The sequence below is a fragment of the Grampus griseus genome (assembly GCF_964374135.1).
Source record: "Grampus griseus genome assembly, chromosome: 17".
Lineage (NCBI taxonomy): Eukaryota > Metazoa > Chordata > Mammalia > Artiodactyla > Delphinidae > Grampus > Grampus griseus.
The window spans coordinates 58,376,955-58,391,024 of NC_139011.1; the positions used below are offsets into that span (position 1 = coordinate 58,376,955).

The 14,070-nt window shown below is 43.8% G+C and overlaps 1 protein-coding gene across 3 annotated transcripts in view; it reads left to right on the top strand.

Moving 5' to 3' along the window:
• The window catches only part of TPD52 (tumor protein D52), a gene marked incomplete at its 5' end in the record, with an annotated part of 119,733 nt that overhangs the window by 67,499 nt on the left and 38,164 nt on the right, over window positions 1-14,070 (top strand). For 2 of the 3 annotated variants that reach the window (XM_082674638.1, XM_082674639.1), the window contains one exon: window positions 9,357-9,495. The exons of the other annotated variant lie outside the window; for it this stretch is intronic. In XM_082674638.1, the coding sequence (XP_082530764.1) occupies window positions 9,357-9,495 (139 nt within the window). Of the gene's footprint in view, window positions 1-9,356; window positions 9,496-14,070 lie in introns of those variants that run through there. 3 annotated transcript variants of the gene reach the window in all.

Consider the following 14,070-nt stretch of genomic DNA (forward strand, 5'->3'; position numbering starts at 1 on the left):
CATCTTCTCTTTGGGCTCTTCCTTGACAGTCTTGGGGTTTCCCACATTGATATCTTTGGTCCTAACCTTTTCCTGAGCCCCAGAGTTTAATTTCTAACCACTGGCTGGCCATTTACATTCAGAATTTTCTGAGCATTTTAAACCCAACCTGCCCAAATGGAATCCACTTTCTGGTCCTTCAGAGTCTCCTCTCTCCCTCCTTCCACCACTCCTCTTCCCTCCTTTCATCTTCATTGATGCCATCACAGACTTTCACAGCTCCTGCTGGGGAATCACAGGTAGAGCTTGGTCTTTATTTCCCCCACACCCCAGTCATCCAGTTGGGCTTCAGGGTCTGTTGAAGATTCCCTCCATGGTATCTTGGAATATGTCTTTGCCTTTCTCTTTCCACTATTGCTCCCTGGAACACACTCTTTGTATTAGTTTGCTCTGGCTGCCGTTGGGTGGCTTAAACAACAGAAGTTTATTTTCTTACAGTTCTAGAGGCTGGAAGTCCAAAATCAAGGTGCCAACAGGGTTGGTTTCTGGTGAGGACTCTCACCTGGGCTTGTGGACAGCCACCTTCTCAAAGGCCTCACAGGGCCTTTCCTCTGTGCATGTGCTTCCCTGGTGTCTTGTCTTTTCTTATAAGGACACCATTCCTATTGGATTAGGGCCTCACCCTATGACCTTACTTAACCTTAATTACCTCCTTAAAGCCCTGTATCCAAAATACAGTCACATTGGGGATTAGGGCTTCAACATATGAATTTTGTGGGGGACACAGTTCAATCCATAACAGCCTTGGTGCTGCTGATGGTTTCACTCTCCTATCTCCCCTCTGTGATCCACGTTCATATAGAGGCAGGAACGATCTTTCTAAAACAATGGTCCCCAACCTTTTTGGCACTAGGGCCTGGTTTCACAGAACACAGTTTTTCCACGGACAGGGTTGGGGGCAGGGAGGGTTCAGGCGGTAATGCTAGTGATGGGGGAGATGGTTGAGGAGGAAATGCGAGCGATGGGGAGCGGCTGTAAATGCAGGTGAAGCTTTGCTCACTTGCCCGCTGCTCACCTCCTGCTGTGCGGCCCAGTTCCTAACAGGCCACAGACGGGTACTAGTCCATGGCCTGGCGGTTGGGGACCCCTGTTCTAAAACAGAGCTCTGACCACCTCCCTCCCATTTCTAATAGCTTGACACAGCTCCCCCTTGCTTAGACGCAGTGTGAGGATTCCTGCTATGGGACTTTTGGGCTCTGTCCTTCAGTTCTTTACCCCTACTAATCTGGAAACTGGAGATAACTTTACCAACCCCGTGTTGCCATAGGATGACGTAAATGCTGACAAGTAATTGTTGTTTTGTTGTTATGAAAATCACGTTCGTGCTCCATAGTCTGCCGTTCAAGGTCCTCCATCACTTCGTTCCTCCGTGTGGTCCCCTGCCAGCAGCCTCCCCTCGTCTGGTGCTTGTTAGTGATGCAGGTGCTGCACTGTAATTAGATCCTCAGGTGATTGGTATGTGAGGGTCTGGTTCCTCACCTGCTTCTTAACTGCAGTCCAGCTTTCTCCTGGTGCAGAAAGGAGACAGGCCTTGGAGACAGACAACGTGGTTTCAAATCCCAGCTCCTGGAATTTGGTTTCAAATCCCAGCTTTGGGTGGGCGTGGATGTTTACAGACCCTGTCTCTACTTTGTTTCCATCTGAAAAATGGGGACAGTCATAGCGCTTACCTCACAGGGGTTTTTCGAGGATTAATTGAGACATTGTGTAAATAATGGAGTCTCTACCCTTGTGATTTTAAATTGGATTTCATATTTGAAACTAAGTACCTTTTTGTGTGCTTGGTTCATGGTACTTTTTTTTAAATTGAGGTATTGTTAATTTACAATGTTGTGTGGTTTCAGGTGTACAGTAGAGTGATTTAGTTATACATGTATATATATTCTTTTTCAGATTCTTCTTCATTTTAGGTTATTATAAGATATTAAGTATAGTTCCCTGTGCTATACAGTAGGTCCTTGTTGTTTACCTACTTTATATATAGTAGTGTGTATATGTTAATCCCAGACTCCTCATTTATCTCCCCTGACCATCTCCTTTGGTAACCATAAGTTTGTTTTCTATGTTGTTTTGTTTTGGTTTTGAGTCAAGGTTTCCTTACGTGGCACTGGGGGGGAAATGGCGGTGGTGTTTCTTAACCCCTCGGCCTCTGTACTGTCTCATGCTGATCATGGAGCAGGGTCCTGCTGGTTTTCCTCAGGCAGGATGTGACCAGCAAAGATATGATGGTGAGACTCCTTTTCCCGTGGAGGGTCAATCAGCTGCTTCTTCAGGGGAAGGTGGAGAGAATCCTTTCAGGTCTCACCAGTGGCCAGGAACCAGAAAGGGTCTGTATGTCTATCCCTTTGTGACACTTCACCCCATTATGGCTGGGAGAGAGAGCCTGTTCCTTGCCGCTCCAGCTGCTTCAAGCCTACTTAACCCCATAAAGAGGAGTTCTTCTCAGTCAGTTTTAAAAAAACCTTTTCAAACTTACAGAAAGTTTGCAAGAATAAGAATACTAATGGGCTTCCCTGGTGGCGCAGTGGTTGAGAGTCCGCCTGCCGATGCAGGGGACACGGGTTCGCGCCCCGGTCCGGGAAGATCCCACATGCCACGGAGCAGCTGGGCCCGTGAGCCATGGCCCTGAGCCTGCGCGTCTGGAGCCTGTGCTCTGCAACGGGAGAGGCCACAACAGTGAGAGGCCCGCGTACCGCAAAAAAAAAAAAAAAAAGACGACAGCTCCATATTCTACCCAGATCATTCACCCACTGCTCACATTGTACCCCATCTGCTCTATCATTCTCACACGCATAGTAGTTTATTTTCTGAACCATTAGAGAGAAAGTTGCGTACATCATAGCACTTTGCCCCCAAATCCTTCCATTTGTACTTTCTAGGGAGAGGGATATTCTCTTACATAACCACAGTACAGTTGTAACTTCAGTAAATTCAATATTGATCCAATACTTCTATCTCATCTGCCATTGTATTCCAGTTTTTTTAAACTGACCCAGTAATGTCCTTTATAGAATTTCTTTTTTCTCTTTGGTTCAGAACCCAGTCTAGGATTAGGTATCATTTCTAGTTGTTATGTCTTTTTAGTCTCCTTCAATGTGGACCATTTTCACAGCTTTTTATGACATCAACATTTTTGAACAATGAAGCCTCTGCCTCTTTAAAAAAAAAAAAAAAAAGAACCTTTCTCATTTTGGATTTGTGTGATGTTTCCTCATAATCAGATCCAGGTTCTGCATTCTTAGCGTGAATACCTCGTAAGTATTCAAGGTATCACATTTGAAGATTCATGTCCACCTGCCTCTCGAGTGATAGCAATGTTGATCATCCAGTAAAGGTAGTGTTCAGTTTCTCCCCCGTGTTGTTACTGTATTTTCCATTCCAACACCTAATTAATCTGTGGGGAGGCCCCAAAAGACCACGCATATATCCCACTTATAAAACTTTCTTCCTGATTCTTGCCTGAGTCTCTATGATGACGGTGGATGCAGTGTTTTTCTCTAAGAGGCTTCCTTCTTCCTCTTTATTGATCTCCTTATTATTTGTATGGCATGTTAGTCTGGATTCTTCAGAGAAATAGACCAATAGGATATCTATATCTATATATCTGCATCTATGTCTATAAATAAGAGATTTACTGTAAAGAATTGCCTCACAATTATGAAGCGGAGGAGTCCCAAGTAGTCACAGCTGGAAACCCAGGAAGGTTGATGATATACAGTAATTCCCCCTTATCTGTGGTTTCACTTTCTGTGCTTTCAGTTACCCGCAATTCTAAAACATTAAATGAAAAATTCCAGAAATGAACAGTTCATAAGTTTTAAATTGTTCACCGGTCTGAGTAGTGTGGTAAAAACTCGTGCTGTCTCACTCCTCCCCGCCTTTGACGTGAATCAGCCTTTTGTTCAGTGTATCCTGCCCGCTAGTCACTTGGTAGCCAGCTCAGTTGTAAGAATGATCTTCTATTTGTGAAATTGTGAAGAAGGAAAAAGAAATTCGTGCTAGTTTTGCTGTTGCATCTCAGACTGCGAAAGTTAACAGCCACAGTGCATGATAAATCCTTAGTTAAGGTGGAAAAGGCATTAAATTTGTATAATAAGGTATTTTGAGGAAGAGAGACCACGTTCACATAACTTTTATTAGTATATTTTTGTAATCATTCTATTATTAATTATTGTTAATCTCTTCCTGTGCCTAATTTATAAATTAAACTCTATCATAGGTATGTATGTATAGGAAAATTTCTCATGGTTTCTGCCCCCATTGGGGGTCTTGAAACGTATTCTTTACTAATAAGGGGGGCACTCCTCTACTTCTAGTTTGAGTCTGAAGGCCTGAGAATCGGGAAAGATGACGGTGTAAATTTCATTACAAGTCCAAGTCCAGACACAGAAGACTGATATCTCAGCTCGAAGACAGTCAGGCAGAGAGATTGACTCTTCTGTTCAAGCCTTCAACAGATTGGATGAAGCACATCCACTTTGGGGAGGGCAGTCTGCTTTACTCAGTTTACCGATTAAAGTGTTAATCTTGTCCACAAACACCTTCACGGACGCAACTACAATAATGTTTAATCAAATATCTGGGTACCTCGTGATCCAGTCAAATTGACACATGCAGTTAACCATCGGATATGGACTCTTGGACTCCTATTTTTAATGGTTTATAATCCACTGCTATCCTTAATTATGTTGGTGATCAAATTGTCCTGTATTTGGCCAGCTGGCTGCTGTGTCATTATGACACGTTCACAGGATCTGATATCTGTGGCCTGGCACTCCTGTTGGGCAATTGCATCGTCTGTCTGTGTGCCCTGCAAGCTCCCTCCAAGTAAATTTTTGTGTGTTATATAGCTTTTCTGTAGACTATCTCTTGAACTCTTTCAAAATTAGGGAGAACCTGCCTAGACATATTTGAATGATGTGTTAACGGACAGGTAGAAACTTAATATTGTTTGTAGTCATTAGTACTTAACTCCGTTTCCATTTGCACTAACAGGAGTCATCCAGTGGGTTATTGCTCTGTGGTGTATACTTTACTGGCTGGAATATTAACTTCTGAGCTGCCCATGGGTGCCCTCTGCTGGCACTGCAGTGCATACACACTTTTCTGGGATTTTTCTTCTGCCCACTTTGTCTTTTGGTTGATTGGTCTCTCCAATTATCACACAATTATGGATCATGCAGTGCAAACAGTTTTGGAACCTGCTTTGTTTACTGATATCAAGAATATCTTTCCCTGTAAATATATACATTTCTACGTCATCATGTTCATGTTTGCATAGTTTTCTATTATGTGAATGTTCTATTTAGCATTTAAATAATCCACTTTTAGGAAGCATTTGTATTCTTTATTTTTTCTATTTTATATAGCACTAAAGTGGACATTCCTTGTATACAAACCATTCATATGTGACTTATTAAGTTGAACTTGATAAGTGGATAGGAATTTGACAGGTAAAAATATAGGGAAAAGAGACTAGTTGGAGAAAATTGCATAGGCCAAGTTTAGGATGTATTCAAGCAATAGGAAAATCAGGTTTGGCTGAAACGTGGTGGGGTAATAGTGCGAGATGGTTGGAAAGTAGGTATTGTAGGATTCTTTCTATTGAACTGATAGACTCCAACTCCAACCGTAAGTGAAGCAGAATCGAAATTTCTCTGTTTAATAACCGGGAACCCCAGGGCAGCTGGATCTAGGGACTCAGATGCTCTTGCTCTGTCCCTTTGCTGTCACCGATTGTCCCTCTGTCCCTTCCCAGGTTCTCTTGCCTGTTGGCATGGGGACAGAAAGAGCTCTCAGCTCCCCCAGCTGGACATATGGGAAGAGTCACTTTCTCCCATTACTCATTGAGTAAACATCAGGGAAGGTCTGTAGTTGGTGCTTTTGGGGGTCAGATGTCTACCCTTAGACTAGTCCCTGTGAGCACGGGGATGGGGTGTCTGCACGGGCCAGATCTGAAGCGCTAGCCCACACCTGTGCCCAGGGGCAGAGGCCGGAACCACGGAAGACTCTCCCCCAGGAACCCTGTGGAGAAGGTGAAGCGGGATTCTTCAAGGAAAAGAGGGTGCTGAAGAGACAAACAGGAGATGTCTGCACATATGGGCGCTGGTCCATACTGGAACGCTTCAGGTAGGTCTGCAGTCGGTGCGGTCAGTGACGAACGAAAAGAGGGAAAGGATGAAAAAGCCATATTATGTGTACACGTTGGATGAAGAGCTCTTGCTGGTGCTTCAGTATAGAGGTGGAAAACGTGGAGGTGATTCCTCTTGCCTGGACTGTGGCAGTAGACTCTGAGTCCCCCGTCTTTTTTTTTTAATAATTAATTAATTAATTTTTGGCTGCATTGGGTCTCCGTTGCTGTACACGGGCTTCTCATTGTGGTGGCCTCTCCTGCCGCGGAGCACAGGCTCTAGGTGCACGCGCTCCAGCAGTTGTGGCACATGGGCCCAACTGCTCCACGGCGTGTGGGATCCTCCCGGTGAGTCCCCCTCTTTTAGCCTCTTTCTGTCTACAGTGCATCCTATACACTGTTTCCAGAGTCATCTTTATAAAACATTTCATCCTGTTTCCCCCTGGCTCAAACACCTTCTGTGGCTTTTTTTGCACATTATATTAAGTATAAAAATTTGTCACTCAAGGTCTTTAATGGTCTGTCCCTAAGCTACACTTCCATTTTTTATATCTTACAGCCCCCTTCTACTTAGTTTCTGAATCTTGAGCCTACTGAATTTTTTTGCCATTCCATTAACATATCCCATGCTTTTCCCACCCCTGGTTCGCTGTTCTTATTTTCCTCCCGTGCTAGAATGTATTGACTGCGACCTGACTGGAGAACTACAGCTGGTTCAAAGAGACAGATTTTACATAACGGTCCTAAGATTATACCTAAGCAAGTAGAGTAAAAATTTGAGACATCATTTAAATTCTGAATGCTCCTGTTTATAAATAAGGCATGCAGTGTCTGCATAAGCTGTTATTTCCTTTCTTCACTCCACGTGGATTAGAGCGAGGACAGCAGTCCAGAATGCAGCCCCTGCCCTGGAGGGAAGGCTGTCCGGGCCCAGAGGGACTGGCAGGTGGACACATCACATCCTGTGTGCTGCTGGCGGAAGGGAGAGCTGGAGAAGGCAGGGCTTCCGAGAAGAGATGGCGTTTCTGCCTGAGTCTTGAAAGACGAATGAGCTTAGCAGGCAGAAAAAAGGCAGCATTTCAGGCAGAGGGTGTAGCATGGGGGTCCACACCAAAGATCAAGGACATGGGAATTTTGAGGGTTCTGAGGAGCTTGGAGGTGGCTGCGGCTTGCTCTGTTACCTGTGTCGGTGCTAATATCTTTTATCTTAGTTCCGGCTGCTGTAATAAGTTACCACAGAATTGGGAGGCTTATAACAACAGACATTTGTTTCTCACAGTTCTGGAGGCTGGGAAGTTCAAGGTTGGTTGATTTGATCCTGGTGAGAGCCCTTTTCCTGTTGGCAGATGGCTCTCGTCTTGCGTCCTCATGTGGTGGAGAGAGAGCTCGAGTTAGCTCTCCTTCTTTTTTTGGGAAGACACTAATCCCATCAGGGCCCCAATCCTCTTGGCCTCATCTAAACCTAATCATCTCCTAATACCATCATATTGGGGGTTAGGGATTCAACATATGCATTGTGAAGAGACACAAACAATCAGCCTGTAACACTTTCTAACACTTGTGGCTCAAGGAGGAAGCATGAGAATGGAGAAATGTTTTTTTCCACCAGTGATTTGGTGACCACGTGTAGAGTGTTGAAAGGGTCAGTGGCCCCATTAACCACATCTAGTCCAAGAACGTAACTGATGCCTGCCCTATCTCAGTAAGAGATACTATGGATTTCAAGAAACCAGCCAACTCATTTTTTCCAATAATAAGAAACCATTTATTCTATTTCTAAATATAGAATAAACAGCATTTATAGTTGCCCAAATTTTGGTATCTCTTAGGAGAAAAACACAGGTTGATTTTTTGTTGTTGTTGTTACAACTAAACTTTTTAAAAACTTAGATAGACTTGCCAAAAATAGAGTACAACATGAGACTAACAGAAAAAAAATAGAAGATAACTCTTAAGATGAATATAGACTGTCTTGGTGCATATATATTTTATACACTAGCCACAGATTTTTTTTTTCATGCTTAAAATATTTTGTTTCATATTTGCTTCCAATCCAGGGACAGTATATTGAGTTCCCGTTTTATCAGGTGGATTTGAAAAGGTAGAACACGGCCTTTTTTTTTGTAACAGACCATCTCCCGCCTACGGGAGGGGTTGCTTTTATTTTCACCTCTTTAATATGAGCTGAGCCACGTGGGTGAAAGCAGCAGGAACCGTAAATGCTGTCGCTCTGGCAAAGGCCAGGGTTAGCTCAGAAAGGGTCTGTGAAGAGGCTGGGAAGCGGATCTGGTGACTTAGAAGTTTTGTTTTATTAGCCAACCAGGACGGTTGCTGTGCAGGTCGTGTTCGCACCCAGGCTATTGCCACCCCTGCAGGCCTGACCTTGGTTAACAAGGAAGGGGCAGGGGGATCTGGGCGCTTCACCTGCAGGGCTTTTCTTCTCTTGAAACGGAAACACCATCTTTGCAGAAAAGGGAAGGGAAGGGAAGGAAAAGAAAAGAGAGGAAGACAAGTCAGACTGACATTTTTGTTACACTAAAGCCAGACGTTGCTTTAGATAAAGTCATCTTGGAAATGGAGGTTTAGTTCTCTACCAAGCCACACACAGAAAGCCGGTCGCTTAACCAGGAAGCTTGGCTCTCAGGACTCCACTCTAATCCAGGGTGGAAAAAAAGTAGCCCCCAGATGGCATTTGTGGGAGATTACTGGCTGGTAATCCTTCCTTGTCCCAGAAGATTAAGTCTGCCCTGGTGTAGTTGTGGTCAGCTGAGTGATTTAAAAAAATAATAAATTGTGGTTTCTTGTCAATCTGCCAGTGTCTGACATTTGCTTGAACTGTTTGTACATCGGGGCCATGTTGCGGCACCAGGTCCTCCTTTGTTTATTGAAGAAAACTCCAGCAAGCTTGGTTTCCTGTCCAGGTTGTTGGTTGTTGGCTGAAATGAACAGCAGGTGGTGACTAGAGCCTTTCCTCAGGTTGCTGGGGAGAAGTCATTTATTAAACAGCCCTCTTGTCCCAAGGGCGTGACGGCTGCACCTGGGCCAGGAAGCCAAGCTCTCAGAAACCTGGGCTTGATTTTTTTCGCGCGATTGCCCAGTGCAGTGATCCGAGGGAATACGGGCAGAGCAGCGCTCAACTGAGGAAGAGCAGGCGGTGATAGAGCTATGCGTTCTGCATTCATCTGGAATGGACAGTAGAGAGATGGATTTTTACGAGGACTACCAGTCCCCGTTTGATTTTAACACAGGAGTGAACAGAAACTATCTCTACCTGTCTCCTAGTGGAAATACATCCCCACCAGGATCACCTACTCTTCAGAAGTTTGGTAACTACTAGTTTTCGAAAGTTAAGTTTGCTGTAATGAAACCTGTACACAACTTGGGATTTGCCGGGCCTTAAAATTCTTAGTGTAAAAAGGTACCGGGATATTGCTCTGTTGCCACTCGTTCATGAAGCTGCTACAGATTCCAAGCAGAGAGCTAGATGGCTCATTAAATATTTAGAATATATGTTATATATTTAAATATATATATAAATAAACGGAAACTTAGATTTTATTTATTTTTTAATCTTGTATTGGAGTGTAGTTGATTTACAGTGTTGTGTTAGTTTCAGGTGTACCGCAGAGGGATTCAGTTATACATATACATATATCTATTCTTTTGCGGATTCTTTTCCCATACAGGATATTACAGAATATTGAGTAGATTTTAAAGGTAGAACTATTTGTATGGGCATTAGAGGTCTTCTGATCACCTTGAGTTCATTGAGCTGATAAATAACAAAAATGGGGGAATCCGAACGCTTCTGGTCACCTATGTAATTTATGAAGATCCCCCCTCCCCCCAATCTTGTCTTTGCGAAAATGAGGCTTAAGCATCTGAAACACTGACTAAATTCAAGGTTCTGCTAAGGGAGGGCCTGGATTTTGTTCTGGAATACTGTGAGCAACATGCAGAGATATCCAGGTGAGAGATTTTGAGAGAAAAACTCAAAGCTGCTAGACCTTTGGAAGCAGTCATTGCTTCCCAGGTGCTGCTCTAAGATTGCTCTGCAGGCCCGGAGCAACCATCAAGGAAGGGCTCAGTTTGTCGGTACCGGCAGCACAGAGCTGGAAGCAGCCTCGGCCACGTCCAGGCCAATCCCCTCACTTTACAGCTAACACTTGGAGACGGTTAAACGACCTCTGTGACTTGCCAGAGAGGTAAGCAGATTTTCCTAGAAGTTAATGTTTCCCTTACTAACGAAGAGTAGGTCACATTTCTCTCTTCTTAAGCTTAAAAAGTGGGTAAATTAGGAAAAAGATGATAAAGGCCACAACACGAAACCTAGTTGTAAGTATTTTGGGGAGCACGCTAAAGCAGCATGCCTCTCGCCATTGGTCACAATCCGTGGCCACCTCAGGGGGTGTAGTTTGGATTTCCAGGAATGGAAAATTGTTGACAGTAACAGGGTAGAGCTGATCTCCAGCAGTTGGGGACTGGCAGGCAGCAGCTGGGTGCCTGCCCCCAAAGGATGACCTCCTCCATCCTCACCTCTCAGTCCTATGTGTAGGAAATGCTTCAAGAGCAACACACAGTAGGAAGTTAGAGCTCAATGACAGAGTGAAGCCTAAGTGACACTGGCCGTGGGAGCTGGGACCGTAGTGACCTGACCTCAGTTAGATCTTGGTGATCAGTGTGCAAGGCTTCGAGATTCCCAGGAGGATTCTGCCGCTCGTTTGAGGTATCTCTCAGTCTTTTTATGTCTCTGTTCCACCTCCTTTTACTTTTCCCAGCTGTAGTATTTGCTGCCTTTGGATGTTTTCTGTTAAAACAGAAGCAGTGGGTAGGGTTGAGTGTGTCTCTAGGCAAATTTTGAACAATTACCTCCCCAATTCCTACTAGCAATCTGTAAGAGTCTGGGCTCATGGGATTCGACACAGAATGATTAAAAAAAAAGAAAAAGCAGTGAACAACAAAAACTGAAAACAAACTCGTGTACCCACCAGTGCTCATGAGATTTATTAGTTTGTGATAATTTAAAAAAAAGGAACAGTGGAGAGAGCAGTAAAACAAACAGAAACCCCCATAAGCAGTCACCTAGTAAGAACATGGTGACTCTAAAATAAGCAAATCAAAGTGGGGATCTCCAGTCTCTGTGCCCAGGACTACTCGGGGCGCAAGAAGCTTGCAAATCTGTTTGAACATCAAATGTGAGGCGTAGGTGGAATGAGTACTGTCTTCTGTATGTGTGCAGCCTTTGTATTTCTAGATAGGAGTGCTTAGGATGGATTCCTACATTATAAATCCATTTAAAAGCTCACGTGGCTATTGACCACTACGCATTTTCCTAATCAGCAGACAAGTAGTACAAAAAAAGGACTGATGTTAAAAGGAATCATAGGGCTTCCCTGGTGGCGCAGTGGTTGAGAGTCCGCCTGCCGATGCAGGGGACACGGGTTCGTGCCCCGGTCCGGGAAGATCCCACGTGCCGCGGAGCGGCTGGGCCCGTGACCCATGGCCGCTAAGCCTGCGCGTCCGGAGCCTGTGCTCCGCAACGGGAGAGGCCACAACAGTGAGAGGCCCACGTACCGCAAAAAAAAAAAAAAAGGAATCATACTCAGAAAGGCTGGGAACACTGATCTGAAAAACATATTCTTTGATATTTATCCAAAATGCCATCATGGGGCAAATGAGAAGGTAACAAGATTTAATCTGTGGGTAGAATGTTCCTCAGAAGCAATCTGAGTGAAGGACAGGATGAGGGCCAGTGCCTGGAACAAGAAGAGGTCCTTTATCAGGGACTTTAAAACTCTCTTGGTACAGCCAGCCCATGTTCAGAAATGCCATATACTTCTTGATCCACAACTCTCATAGATACAAATGTCAATAGCTGAAGCAGAATCCTGTGAAACAGAACTTATCCTTACTATGTGTGATGTACTCTGATATATTATTCCATTTCTTCTTTTAAAAATGCTCATTTGGTACTGCTAAATGGATTTCACAGTGCATAGTTTGAAAAACACCGATTTCAGATTCTGGAATACAAAGCTCCATTAGGGGGGTCAGTCTTTTGTTCACTGCTTTTCCCCCAGCACCTGGAACAGTGCTTGACAGCTGTGGTTCAACAAGTATTGTTGGTTGAATGAATGAGTGAATGAATGAATGAATGAAATGAAACTGGCAAAGAGTAAATCACACTGCAGTTCATTTTACAGATGTGAACATGGAGGCCAAGAGAGGTGTTAAGTCCCTGAATCACAAAGTTTAGCCTAAGTCGGGACTCATACTCACCCTCAGTTCTCAAACCAGTGTGTGTTTTTTTTTTTTCCTTTGGTTTGTTTGTTTTTTGATCACAGGAAATCTCCACCTGTCTGGTAACGGATATCATACAACAGGTTAATCATTTAAGGCCTAACCTTTCCTTTGGTCAAGGGTCTTAAGTGGGGTAGTTTGTTGATTCCTCATGTGCTGCTTGGACCTGAACTTCCCATGTTGCCATGCGGTCAGCAGAGTGGCCTCACAGCTGGTTTCCTTGGCTGCGTTTTTCTCTTCCATCCTGTGAACATCTACAAGGAAAACTTCCCAAATGTTATTTATGTAGACTCACTCATTCTCTTAAGGATTTTCTAACGTACAGAAAGATGCAGCCCTAGTTTATAAAAAAAAACCCTTTGGTTATTTCTAGTGGTTTCAGGAAATAGGAACCATTTAAAACTCTGACATTTTAGTTTCGTGCTGTCATATTTGACACTCTAACAACACGGGAAAAACTCGAACTGAAATGTCCTTTTCATTCTCTTTTATACCCCTTCTTGATTTCTACTCTGTGCCATTCTCTCTTCTTTTTAGGGAAGGAGTCATCACTTCTTGAAAGTTTTTCAGGATTGTCAAGGTCTTAAATAGCAAATATATGGTTTACAAAATAAAAATCTGAGCAGAATTGAAGAGATGTAGAACCTTCTTATTCCTACAGAGGAGATTTGAGGATGGAGTGACTTCCCCGTTGGGGATCCCCAAATTCCTCCATGGCTGACCTTTCACCCCCTTTCATGGAGTGCCCCAGTTTTGCCAGTTTTACACTTGATTGGGTCTGTGGGGACAGATGGCTCTGAAATAATTGGCTAAAGATTTTTTTTCCTCTTTCTCTCTTTTTTTTGTTTTTTTAAGATGAAGGAGATTCAAGGGTCAGTTTAAGAATATCTGGAGAGAGGTTAACTGGTTTTATCAATATGATTCTGGATACAAATTTTAAAGATTCTTGGTATGGTGAAAACTGCATGCTGTGGGATTGGTTCTAACTCTTGGAACTCCAGCAAGTGTGTTGGGAAATAAAACCTTGAGATAAATTCTTTCCTCATTAACAAAGAATGTGTTCTTCATTATGTTTCTCACACACTTGTGTTAATTAGGACTTTAAAATTGTTTCTATATTAACCATAATTAGTTATTCATCTTTACAATATATTGCAGATCCAAAAAAAAAAAATCTGGAGAGGCACATGAAACATTTGAAAATATGAATATTTTCTCCCTTTGCTGTCTTTTCTTCCTCCTCCACTCTTCCTGGGAAGTGAAGTTCGGGGAGGGTGACCTTTTTTCTTGGGCAGGAAGTTGACTGCTGTGTCGGGCCCTGTTTTCAGAGTTGAGTCCCAGGAGCACGGTGGCCCGTCTGGCCAGAGAGCTCTCTTCCCCCTTTTGCGTCGGTGCTGTCTGCCTCCCCTCCCTGGCTTGCAGGAATTTCCTCTTTGATGACCCTGTCACTGCCCAGTTCATCTCCTGGGTTCCTGGGTCGCCCCCCTGGGTGGAGTGACTCGAGTTTCCTCAGCTTTCTTGTTGCTTGCTGTCTCCATGACAATTACTCCACTCATTTTTCTCTCCTAAGGTTTTACTGTTCTCACCATGAGCAAATATGG